Source organism: Podarcis raffonei, chromosome 15, assembly GCF_027172205.1.
Source record: "Podarcis raffonei isolate rPodRaf1 chromosome 15, rPodRaf1.pri, whole genome shotgun sequence".
Lineage (NCBI taxonomy): Eukaryota > Metazoa > Chordata > Lepidosauria > Squamata > Lacertidae > Podarcis > Podarcis raffonei.
Window position 1 is genome coordinate 26,998,298 of NC_070616.1, and position 13,459 is coordinate 27,011,756.

The following is a 13,459-nucleotide window of genomic DNA, read 5'->3' on the forward strand; positions in this document are numbered from 1 at the left end:
CTTCTCCTTGAGGACACCTGCTCAACTTCCAAAGGAATCCAAGGAGTGCCATTCAGAAATCACAGATCAAGAAAAGCAAGGGAGCCAGCATTGTGCATACACCTCACTTTTTGGAATGACAATAGGTCACTTTCACTCTGCTGCTTTCCTCATCCCCTTCCTGCCATGACACCCATACCTGTTCAGTGCAAATGGAGGGAGAAAACACTGAGCTGGCTGCTGGTACCTCTCTCAGGATTCTGCTTTTGGGTCAGGGGTTACCAGTCACTCTTTGTCACCCCCATCCACAGTAGAATGTCATCTCCTATGTATCTGGGGCTGTTCTGTATTATTATTATTATTATTATTATTATTATTATTATTATTATTGACTGCTCAATGCCGAAATTAGCTTCTAAGTGGTTTGCTAAATATAGCTTGCAACGGCTAGCAGGGTGATATTAGGAAAAGGTTGCAGAGTGAGAGTGTGGATTTGGAACGTTATATTGGTCCACCTAGCTCAGTACTTATTCTGATCCACCTAGCTCAGTACTATTTGTTGCATCTGGCAGTAATTCTGTTAGGTAGAAAGACTCAAAGCTCAGTTGCTGGAAATTCTTTGCACTGGAGATGCCAGGGATTGAGCTAAGGACCTCCTTGCAATGCAAGTGCCCGACAGCTGAGCAACAGCACCATCCATGCATACTGTATATGGAGTTGCCAGATTCTTGCTCCTACTCTCCCAGTATTTCCTGCTCTGACTGACAGCCACTCTCCACATTCTTTTCCAGCTCTGCTGCTGCCTGAGCTCCTGAGATGCTGAGCAGTGAACTGGCATCTTCTGTATAGAAAGCCTGAGATCCACGGCTGAATCCTTTTCCTTACCTGTGTGGACCCTGTAGTGGGTCTCCAGCTGATGCTTGAGGCTGAACTTCTTGCCACAGCCGTTGCATTCGTAGGGCTTCTCTCCAGTGTGGATGCGCTTGTGGCCCTTCAGAGTGCTCTCGTCCCGGAAGCAGCTGCCACAAAACTCGCACTCGTATGGGTGGTCACCTACAACCAGATGGGGACTGTCAGTCGGGGAAGGCACAAGCTGGATATAAGTCAATAGAAGCAAATGGGGGCCTAGGGGTCATTCCTTGCCCGACCCCAGCTAGAGCCCATAGCGTACAAGAGACATCTGGCTTAGTCCAGCAGGTAGTGTTGAGCTGGACTTCCAGCACCTTGGATAGCACCAAGCAGACCTCTTGCTCTGTCAAGAAGCGCCTCCTTCATGGAAAGAAGATAAAGTCCCTACCAGAGAAGAATGGCAAATGAAGCTGTTGGACTATGCCGAAATGGCAAAACTGACCGGAAAGCTCAGGAACCAGGAAGACCAACATTTTAATAAGGAATGGGGAAAAAATTACAATTTACCTTAAAGACCACTGTAAGCAGTTAAAAACATGATCAGGACTGCAGTAACACTTGTAATGTAGAGAGAACTATGGATACTTGGATTATCTTAAAAAAGATGCAGTAGGAAAGGTTTAATAACAGAACCCAGGGAGGGGAAGGTGGACAGACCAGAGATTCGGGAGAATCTTGTAACTTTGGATGTGTTGTGGTATGATTGTAAACTTAAATACGTAAAACCAAATAAAAAAAATTATTATTAAAAAAAGAGAAGAGCCTCCTTTAGGTGCGAACTGTGTGGAAGGGAAGCAAGACTCCAACTCCACTCTTGACATCCATATATTAGGCAATTAGGTCTGAAGAGAGAGGTGGCTACACTTGTATAGTCTGCTCCATATGATCAGGAGTCCTGAGCAACTGCCCCTCGCCACATCACATGGAAAAGACTACAGGTGCACAGCCAGCACCCTCTTCAGATACCTGTCCAACATTCTAAGGTGGTGGCAGAGCAGGGATCTGACTCAGGGGGCTTCTTGATGACAGGATCCAGCTTAGAGCAACCATTCTTCCACGGTTGGCCTTCCGGATTCAGCTGTTCTCTCCTCCTCTGTGTCAGAGTCCTGGCTTTTGGCCAGGGCTAGGGGTCACAGCAGGTTGAAAGGCGCGTACATGGGGGTGAGACAAAAGAAGATTCTGAATGGGTGGAAATCTGTGTGCCTCAATTAGCATTTCAAAATGGCAGCTGTGTGATGGCTCCTTTGCTCTTTCTGTCTGCCATCCTTCGTGGGAATTAGCAGCTTCTCAGCTGAGGGGCTGGGGCTGCTGTATCTAGTCACACCCTTTCTTGACTTTGGATTCGGTGCCCTTGGGAAGTTTGAGATCCTGGCTCAGGAGAGGCAGGTGCTAACAAGGCAGACAACTTTCCAGCCTGAGAAGCAAATCCAGAAAAGGGGCTTGGAGCGCTTAGTAGAGCGAGGCGCAGCTGACAGAGAGGGCTGCTGTGCTGGAGAGAGGAAGGGACCCCATTAGGGAGAGGTCACCCCCCATCCCAGCATGCTGCTAACGAGAATGAGACCAAGGAAGGTGATGGAAGAGGCATGTTCTGTTCCTCTACAACAATTCTCTGTTTCTTGCTAGGAGGTGGTTTAGGAACATCTGCATGAAAACTCATATCAGGCAGTCCTTCTCAAAGGAGCCATAGTTTGCTCGGCACCAAGATGGGGAAACCAACTACACAAATCATTGGGATGAAGGACAACTGTGTGTTATCTTGTGAGTCATTAAAGAAGACCAAGATGGTGATGTGATGTTCATTGTGCAAAAAGAGGACATGATGTGTGTGTGTGTGTGTGTGTGTGTGTGTGTGTGTGTGTGCAGGTATTGACGGTCTGGGCACAGCCTTCTCTAACCTTGTGCCCTCCAGATGTTTTGGATCACAATTCCCACCAGCCCCCAGCCAGTTTGGGAGCTGTAGTCAAAAGCTTCTGGAGGACACCAGGTTGGTGAGGCTGATCTAGCAGACCTAAATGACACTCAAGTAGAAGAATCATAGAATTGTAGAGTTGGAAGGGACCCTAAGGGTCATCTAGTCCAGTGTTTCCCAAACTTGGGTCTCCAGCTGTTTTTGGACTACAACTCCCATCATCCTTAGCTAGGCAAGATCAGTGGTCAGGGATGATGGGAACTGTAGTCCAAAAACAGCTGGAGACCCAAGTTTAGGAAACATTGATCTAGTCCAACTCCCTGCAATGCAGGAATCTCAACTAAAGCACCTATGACAGATGGCCACCCAATGTCTGCTTAAAAACCTCCAAGGAAGGAGAGTCCACTACCTCCCGAGTGAGTCCTTTCCAGAGAGTATAATCTTGTGGTGAAACACCCCTTCTCCCCCTGGATGCACTTGGGATGCTACAAATTTGCCCTCCTGTACATGTCAGTTTCAAACATCATTATTCCCTGGAGCATTTATTGATTTTTTAATGGAATTTACCCCCACCTCCTTTCAACAGATCTGCCAGGATGTGGGAATCTGTTCCCATCTGATTCGCCACAGCTTCCTGCTGATGGCTTGGAAAAGTCCAAGTCCCACTCAGCTGCAGGGCCCCATCTATGAAACGACAGAGCCAGCAACTTGATCAAGAGGTTGGGTCTTGTGACACGACTCTGTCCAATGCACGGGTAGCCAATGTAGCTCTCTCCAGATGTTGTTGGACTACAACTCGCATAATCCCTGGCCATTCTGGCTGATGGGAATTGTGGTCCAGCGTTTTGGAGGCACAATGCTCACTACCCATGGGCTAATGGTTCCCTAGGCTGATGCTCAGGAAATATTTTCACTCAGGATGGCAACTCCCTACGCAGATTTTGCCTTACCCAGTATTTTTTAGAAGCTGGTTCCCTTTCTTCTCTATCTCCCTCTCTCTCTCTCTCTGTTGGCCCCTATTTTTGGAAGAAGACTCACTCATGCCATCTGCTTCCAATGTTCCTCTGTGCTCTGGGCCAATCAAGTGGGTTAACCCACAATTAAGTGAGTACTTATCAATGTACATACAGTTCCAATCAAACAGACTTTTAATTGTCTGTAACCATAGGCCATGACGAAAAAGGGCATACAATTAAGAAAACATGTGTGTTCCTGACACTTCTGGTTTGGGGCACAGGAACTGAGGGGTGGGTTGGTGCGATTCACATATGAATTGGAAAGAAAAGACAGACGCTATCTGAAGAAACAGTCAAGGCATGCTTAGACAATCTCCTTTTGCTTGTCGATCTCTTCCTATCTTGGTCAACAATCCAGAGCCAACATGAACTGTGTGTGTGTGTGTGTGTGTGTGTGTGTAGACTTTGGGGAACAATTGGTCTGTTTTGAGGTAAGTCTCTTCTGCTGGGGAAAGCTCACCGCCTAAGAAATCACTTGCAAATTAGGCACCACAAGAATACATTGGGCATGGTTCACTGGTAAGTTTGGCTACAGATGCCCAGTGATACGAGGGGAATAGCACAAGGGAACTAGTTCCCCTTGCACACTACCCCTTTGTGACACTGGGGCAGGTGGGGCCAAAATTCCCACTGTATCATACCCCATAGCATTTGCATTTTAGGGCACCAAGCACTGAAAATCTCTAGATTTTTGCCATCAGCTTCACCAATCTATTGCCCCTTCCCCTTCCCCTCCAGCACCTGCCCCCCTTTCCCCATATTGCTTCTTAAGGCAAGGAGGGAAAAAAGGTAAGGGGCTTCCAGCTCCTTTTAGCTTTTTTCCTTTTTTCAGTTTTTTAAAAAAATATATTTATTACAGAAGCCGAACGGAAGGACAATAAAGATAGATTGATCACCCAAGACTTTGTTCATGAATATTTAAATATCGCTGATTTGTCTTGTCAGTGTAATTACAATCTTCTCCGGGCTTGGCGGATCCGACGACCACAAGTTTATGGTAAAGAATGGCCCCACTGTATTTCACTTGTCCCGTTGCAGATGTGCAGAGCCGCCAAGCGTGTAATGCCGCTCGCATTTCATACATTTTCCTCAGCTGCTGAAGGCTTAAGTCATCCACAATGACCTACGCTTTTTCATTATCCCCATGTCAAACCAAACTCGTGCCTGAGCATAAATTGTCCTTCTTGTTATAGACTTGCAGGCTGCCGCCTCCACTTCCTCTTTACAATGATATTTTACTCTCTTCCTTTTCTCTCCTCCCTCATCCTGCCGCCCTCTGCCCTCCCCTCCGTGGGCATCATCCTACCCCCTTTCCCCTCAATTAGGACCCTTGTTGCCTCAATTACAGCACACACACCCCATATTGTTAATCTTTTCTTTTAAAAACGCAGCAACCTGATGTGTACTAACAACATGCACACCTTGTATTCCTTCTGCTGCAGAGAGGAGCAGGCTATGCAGAAGGGGCCCCCAGAGACAGGGAAGAACAGAAGAAGCTGCCTCATACTGAATTGGACCAATGGGCCCATCTAACTCAATATTGTTTACACTGACTGGCAGCAGCTCTCTGGGGTCTCAGGCCAGAAATCTCTCCCAGAATTAGCTGGAGACGCTAGGGACTGAACCTGGGACCTTCTGTATGCAAAGTCACATGCTCTAGCACTGAGCCCACGGTCCCTCTTTCATCTACCCTAGGAGACAAAATTGTGGGCAGCCTTGGCAGGTGCCAAACAATAATTTGCTTTTGTCCCTAGCCCTGTGCTTTACCTGGAACACCCAGGATGAAGTTAAGGTTAGCCCCAGTGTTGCCCTCTCCATCTCCAAACTGGGGAGGAGACAAGTCCTGTATCAGTGCTGGGTTTCCAAGTGCTCCAAGCAAGAAAGGTAATGATCCTTAGAACTGTGTTGGAGCCTAGTGTGGCATAATGTGAACCTGACTGCTTTGGGCAAGCCACTAGTCCTCAGCTTCAGCCCCTGAACCATATAAACCAACCTCATGGTGGTGGTGGGTAGCCTGAGGCCCCACAAACACTATGGGCTGTATTAAATGCTTGTGTTACTCAGAGGAGACCCACAGAAAATAATGGGCATGGCTAACTTAGGTATAATGATTTAAGTGGGTCTTTTCTAAGTAGAGCTTATTAGGATACAACCCTATTAAATGCTTCACAACAGAAAGAGTGCTATCAAACTCCTGCCATGGCAAAGAACCTGGATTCCCATTCAGTGCTGCCCTTTCTGATTCTCATGCTACTGATATCCATGCTTTCTGATTCCCACATGCAAGCAAACAGCCTCCTCAAAGTCAGAGTGATGACACTTCTCTGTGTCAAATTATTATTGTGTTTTTTTTCAGAAGATGCAACGTGCAAGCTTCGATGGCAATCAGATGGCAGTCACGTCTTCCAATTCCCAGTATTCTATGGAGAATTTCTGAGATTATTATTATTATTATCAAGTTAAAAAGAAAGAGAGAGAGTTCTCTCTCCATCTCTCTCTCCAACTTAGGCTCAACTGTTCTAAGCAGAGCATTGAAATTCCGGAGCCTGTATGAGCAAATTCAATTATAAAGCCAATCACATGCTAAATGAGCTTAAATCTGCACACTTGAAGTGCTCACACCAATGACACCTGCTTTAGGAGCCATATAGAGGGAGGAAACTGGAGCTGCATTTGGGGTACTGTACACACACACACACACACACCAGCTGCCAGACAGCAACGATAACAGCAAGAAAAATCCCATTTATGGCACGTTGATTAACTTTGCAAGGCCTCTTAATGAGGTTGACATTAAGTCCAGGACAAATGGGACTAATTAGAGCCCCCTCTGGCCGCTTGGCTGCACCTGTGACCCGGCCTCTCCATTGTTACCTGCTGCATTCGTGAGCCGGCTGAGTGGCCAATCCGGAGGCTTGTAGGCCGCCTCGCTGGCGCAGCAAAGGGTCTTATTATACAGCCGGCCAAGTAAATCAGGGATCCGTCAATGCCAGCAGCTCGGTTGGCCCTGTGTACTGAACGCAGCTGCTGATGCTAAACACGCAGCCCTGGAAGCAAATGGGGACGGGGAGGATGGAATATTAATGAGGCAGAGCAGAAAGCCTGCGAGTGACGTGAGCATCAGCTAAGCTCTCGGAAAGAGCCGGAGAGGCAATCTTAACGTTGTGCAACTGTACGTCTCACAGGAGAATAAAATCGACAGCCCAGAGGCTGAGAATGCAGGTTCTACATGAGCATATGAGGAGAGCATGGGACTTTGTGCCAACACTGGATGGTGTTGGGTGGTGAAATGACAGAGTTCACATGAGGTGCCACGGTGCACTCACAGGTAGACTCCCCCTGAACAAAGAGGTTCTATTCAGCTATCCTGGCCAAGAGCATTGCTGCTCCTTCATGAATTTGCCTTTTCCTTCCAAAAGGTTTTAGTGGCCATCGCTCCATCCTGACTAAAGCCCCACATCAAAGTCCCAGCCACTACAAGGAGAAATGTGCAGCTTGAGGAAAGGAGAGACATTTTCTAAAAGGGGTGATATCTAAAGCATTGCTCTACATTCAGCTGCATCTGGAATTGTTTCCCAGAGCCAGAAGTTTCATCCTTCCCCGGGATTTGGCACTTAAAGGAACGGAGCAGGGAAAGCCCACACGTCAGTGGATTAATAGCATTAGCCCTCCTCCAATCGAAGGCAGCTTTCCAAAAGCACTTCCTGATGCAATTTAAATCCCAATCGCATGCAGCACAGGTTGTTGTAATCCCATTAAGAATGGGAGGGGGGGTTGGCCTAGTGAGCTGTATCCAGCACCTTAAGCAGTTGAATTGTGATCACTTGCCCACTTATTAAGGTCATATGACAGATCACGTCTCAGCCCCACCTCTCATCTTCTGGCCCACAAACCGAATTTCCAGAGGCAGACGTACAGCAGTTATCAACTGCCTCAGGGAGGGGGGAAACCAGATGTTGCTGGGCTCCCAACTTTCATTGTCTCTGGTCTGTCGGCCATGTTGATGGAAGCTGGAGTCCTGCACAATCCGAAGGGTCACAGGTTCCTCACCCCAAATTACAACTTTGAGAAGAGGCTGGGAAGGGAGTATCCAAAAGTTATCCTTGGCTTGAGAGAGGAAATGGTCCTTTCTCTGTATGGTGGACAGAGGCCTCTTGGAAATAAAGAATACCTCACACTAGGGATATGGTGAGAAACTGAATAGGGGACCTCACACAATGATGACCCCTCCTGTTCTGTTCCTGACAACTAGGATGGGGGGAACCAGGCTTCAAGTAGGGCCTGATCACCCTGACCTCTGAGTTTTGACCAGGCCTGCCTGCTCACCTCAGGGCCAACAAACCTGTCAGCATTTCATTTTCCCCATCTTCAGTTCATTTCTTCACATTTCCACATCAGTTTCCATTTTTTATAATAAAAAAATGAAAACTCTTCACCAACATTTAGTGGTACCACGGGTTACAGACGCTTCAGGTTACAGACTCAGAAATAGTACCTCGGGTTAAGAACTTTGCTTCAGCATGAGAACAGAAATTGCGTGGCGGCAGTGGGAGGCCCCATTAGCTACAGTGGTACCTCAGGTTAGGAACAGTTTCAGGTTAAGAACAGACCTCTAGAATGAATTAAGTTCTTAACCCGAGGTACCACAGTACATTGTTGTTCGGTATGCAATTTTGCAATGTACACAGGCTTGCAAAGCAATATAATGCATTTTGTTATCCTGCTTCCCCAGATACATTTGCTTTTATGCCAGTATAAGCATTTTGTGCAGATTACCAAGCTGAAGAAGTGCATTGCAAAATTCAGAAAAGTGCAAATTTCAACGTGTGGCTGCATTTCGGTTCGTGTCTTGTTTTGGAAAGGTAGTAAAGGTAGAGGGACCCCTGCCCATGGACGTCCAGTCATGGACGACTCTGGGGTTGCAGCGCACATCTTGCTTTACTGGCCGAGGGAGCCAGCGTACAGCTTCCGGGTCATGTGGCCAGCATGACTAAGCCACTTCTGGCGAACCAGAGCAGCACACGGAAACGCCATTTACCTTCCCGCCAGAGGGGTACCTATTTATCTACTTGCACTTTGACATGCTTTTGAACTGCTAGGTTGGCAGGAGGAGGGACCAAGCAATGGGAGCTCACCCCGTCACGGGGATTCGAACCGCTGACCTTCCGATCGGCAAGCCCTAGGCTCTGTGGTTTAACCCACAGCGCCACCCACATCCCTATTGGAAAGGTAGGTTCACCTTTAAATGCAAGCCAAATTGAAGTCATTCCCCCCCTACCCCATTACTCAGGCTGGTAGGACAGGGAGGTGGCAGTGATGGAGGCAGATGTTTTGGAGTGCCCCTTTCCTGAAAGGGAAGAAGCTGGCATGGGCTTCCCTGGCATCCACAAAAGGAGGTTCCACATATTGACTGGCACTGTCAACCTCTTTCTCCTTCCCCACATACGATCTGCTGGCTTGGAAGTGGCAGCAGGTGCTTTGCAAACTCAAAAGCATCATGCAGGTGCCCAGAAGCAGCATCTCCAAACAGTAATTGTTTTATGGGCAGCATAAAGTGGATAGCCTTTGTAGGGAGCAATGGATTTCACAGAAATAGTTATGTTGCAGGGAATCCTAAGTAAAGTTCTCATTTAAACCTCCAACAGTGTTTATGGCGGGTCCTAAGGACTGTGCCTTTACTAGTGAAAATGTCAAGCATAATCCCTCTTTGAGTGCTTGCTAAATAAAGTAGAGTTTTGTTTTGAAAATGCCTCAACTTTACCTTATGCCCAGAACTGGGAATTACAGTGGTCCCTCAGGTTACAGATGCTTCAGGTTACAGATGCTTCAGGTTACAGACTCCGCTAACTCATAAATAGTACCTCGGGTTAAGAACTTTGCTTCAGGATGAGAACAGAAATCGTGCTCTGGGAGCGCGGCAGCAGCAGGAGGCCCCATTAGCTAAAGTGGTACATCAGGTTAAGAACAGTTTCAGGTTAAGAACGGACGAATTAAGTTCTTAACCAGAGGTACCACTGTAGTTGCCCTGGGACCCCCAACACCAGGAGTCCTTGTTGCAGATCCATAATGAATCCCCTGCCACTCAGAGAGGATCCTTGGATTCACAGTTTGTTACAGGGAAGGAGGAATGAAGGATATACACCTCCCCATTCTCAGTGATGTTGCCTCATTCCCATCTTCACTGAGGGAGTTTGTCGCAGTTCCCGCAAGCCAGTCCAAATTTAACCTCCAACCTTTTTGTGGTCTGCTTACCTGTGTGGGAGCGCAGGTGCCTCTTGAGGGCTGTGTGGCTGGGGAAGGTGCGGTTGCACTCGCTGCAAATGTAGCTGCGCACTCCGGCATGCACCTCCATGTGCTGCTGCAGGGCGGTCTGTGTCTGGAATCGTTTCCCGCAGAGCAGGCAGAAGACGGCCATGTCCGAGCCTGGAGGGAGAGAAGGAGAGGAGTTCTCATCAGCTGTTTCCCTTTTGTACCATGCCTGAGCGAGTGGTCTAGACACCAGCAGCACAGCACACAAGGCTGGGTGGAACTGTGAGTAGAATCTCGTCTTAAACTGCATCACAAGTTTCTAGACCTCATGGGTGTCAAGGTAAACGAAAATGTGCTGGAAACGGCCAACCCCAGACAGGAGGGCAGAGGAAGCAGCAGCTGAGGCTTTAAAGAAATGGCTGTATTTAAAAGCATGCAAAGAAATACAGTTCAAAATTCTACTAGCTGAACCATTCATTCTGTTTTTGTCATCATGGAGAGAAGCCAGGAATTATGCAAAGTGCCGAAGTCTCGCCCTCTAAACACTGAAAATGTTATTCAGTCATTTCACTGGCTTTAAAAATAAATAAAATAAAGCAGGTTATCCCAAAGCCAAATTCAGTGCCTTTTCTGCTGACCCCCAGAAATCTTGATGTACCCAGCATATTGGCTGTTTCCATGCCTATGTAGAAACAAACAAATATTCAGATAAGCTTAATTTGTGACAGCTTATTCAGAGTGCAACATTCAGACTGGAACTTCAGTTTGGTTTTGTGGAGAGTGGTGCAAACAAAGGTTTGCCAATGGCAAGATGGCTGCAGAAGCAGAGGGACACCTTACATCGTATGCACCAACACAAGTGACTTTTGATATAACTATCAAAAGGAGTAATCAGAAAAGCATATTAGAAAAACGTACGCCTCCACTAATGAAACCTGATTGCACTAGTTAGGAAGGAAATTAAAATAAAATAAAATAAAATAAAGGGCAAATTAAAAAAAAAGTAGAAGTGTTATGATGTGCACATGGTGGCTTTTAAATTTCATCAGCTGAAATTGGGAAGAGAATGCTTTTTTTCCTAATGTGCTTCCAGAATATCCATCTGCAAGAAGGAGGTAATTTTGAAGAAGTAAAATTAAAAATATTAACTATCACTTTAAAGATGCCTCTTTTCAGGAAAGTGGAGAGGAAAGCAGAGAAGAGCCCCTGGCTCTCTTTTCATCTGATGACTAGTTAACGACAACAGTAAGATTTTTACAATGTAACAGCAATCTGGAAATACATGGAAGCTGAAGACTTGCAGAAAGGTTAACAACACAGGAAGGAGGAGCAGTTTGGGGTATGGGGCATGGCTTACTTCCAAAACAGCAGAGGGAAACCTACCAGCCTCTGACCCCAAAGTTCTCCTTCCTTTCTTCAGAAACCCAACCCATATTCCTGGCCAGTTCTGGCCTTCGGGCAGGGCTGGCCCACTCAAGAGTTCAGGTAAGTTGATTGCCTCAGGCGGCAGAGGCAGGTGATCCCAAGGTCAATCTCTCTCTCCCCACCCTTGTTTCTTATGCCAATCTTCACTCCTGGCACCCCATTTATCGTTTGCCTCAGGTGACAAAATGTCTTGAGCCGGCCCTACCTTTGGGGACCTTAGCTCAATGGCAGAGGGCATGTTCCAAGTTCAGTTCCCAGCATCTTCCGATATAACTAGAAAGGCTCCTGTCCAAAACTGCAGAGAGCTGCTGTAGAAGACACTGAGCTGGAGGGACCAAACATTTGACTTGACTTAAGCCAAGCTTCCCATGTTTCCTCAAACACCAACTTTTGGAGTAGCTCCTCAGGAGGTGGAATGCCACAACTTTGCAGGAAGCAGCTAAGGATATTGTCTTCCTTAGTTTTGCCCATTAGAGGCAGAGCTGGCCTTTGGTTTAGGGAGAGTTTCAGATGTTTAGGGCTCTGGAAGCCCCAGCAAACAGCTGATTGTCACGACTTCAAAGCACCACACAGGGCTTTTTGCATGTGGTTTGCAAAGAGCCACCTGCTGTGTTTTGAAGTCTATCCAATCAGCTGATAGCTGGTGCTTTAAAAGCCTGGTGATCACTGGGACTTCAGAAGCACTGCATGAAGGGCTCCTGGAGCACTGATAACCAGCTGATTGGTGGCACTGCAGAAGCTCCCTTTGGCTCATCCCAGTCCTGATGTCATGTGTGATGTCAGGTGATTGGCAGGTGGGCATGGCTCAGACAAATGGGGAGAGTGCAGCAGGCCAGAGATTCTCTACCTCATTCTGTAGGCTTGTTGACTGCCCAGGTGTGTCTGGATTTCTAACCTGAAATACATCTTTGTGAAATCTGAACAGGAGGCGTGCTTCCTGATTACTGACACCTTCCATGCTGATGGCCCACTCAACCCCTACGCATATTCAATCAGAAGAAATAGGTGGGGAAATAATATTCCCTCTTTCATCCCTTGCACTGCTTGAAATTCACTGGAGAAATGTCAGCCAAAGAGCTTACAAGCCTATGAACAAGAGACGTAAAGGTGTTCAATGGCCTGTATCCATAGAGGCAGTAAATCTGCCCCGCGACCACATTCCAATATTTACACATCGTCAATAACAAATACCCAATGACCTTTGTGCTATTAAACAATTTGCTTTTGTTTATGCATAGTTGATTGTACTGAAATGTATGAGTCAGTGCAAATTGCATTACCCAGGGAAGATTAAAGCGAGGAAATGCTGGCTTTTTTTGGAGGCCCATTAGAACGCGGGGAGGGTGGAAATAAAATTATCTTGAAAATTGTATTAGCGATTCATTAGCGACACCACACTATTGCAAGGTAAGCACTGGATCTGCACTGCCTTTAAAGGAAAAAAGAAAGAAAAGAAACGAGAAGCAATTCACACTTCATTTACGTGCCAGAAATGAACCCTCCAGGAATACGTTTGCAAGGAATAGGGAGAGATGCCAATTGTTTCTATTGCAACAGCCAAATCGGGCTGAATGTCGGGTGGGGATTGCTACAGGACAGCATCCGCATGCCAGAACTGTGACTCTATTGCCACATTTAGTCCAGGTGAGAAGAAAGAGGCAATTTCTAGAAGCAATTTTTTTCTTTGGGGTGGGGGGTGGGGGGGTGCTCACTCAAAGGAAACAAGCTTCACGTTAGAGTAACAGCAGAATCTTATGGAAATTATATGTGCCCATTTTCATCTCCCAACACAGTCCCTGTTTCTATCAATTGCAGAATCTTGCACCTAAGGCCTCTTAGAACATAGAATGAGTCCTACTGCATCAGATCAAAGGTCCATTTAGTTCTGCATTCCACAGCAGCTCCCTAGATGCTTCTGGGAAGCCCAGAAAAAGGGCATGATGGCAAGAGAGAGCCATTCCTGAGCATTATC

General features: G+C 46.8%; 1 protein-coding gene across 2 annotated transcripts in view; it reads right to left on the reverse strand.

The window, feature by feature from the left end:
- ZBTB16 (zinc finger and BTB domain containing 16) overlaps positions 1-13,459 on the reverse strand; it is a 183,359-nt gene that overhangs the window by 3,276 nt on the left and 166,624 nt on the right. For both annotated transcript variants that reach the window (XM_053366265.1, XM_053366266.1), the window contains exons 5-6: positions 10,066-10,236; positions 865-1,032 (exon numbers count right to left, since the gene is read on the reverse strand). In XM_053366265.1, the coding sequence (XP_053222240.1) occupies positions 865-1,032; positions 10,066-10,236 (339 nt within the window). The remainder of the gene's footprint in view (positions 1-864; positions 1,033-10,065; positions 10,237-13,459) is intronic.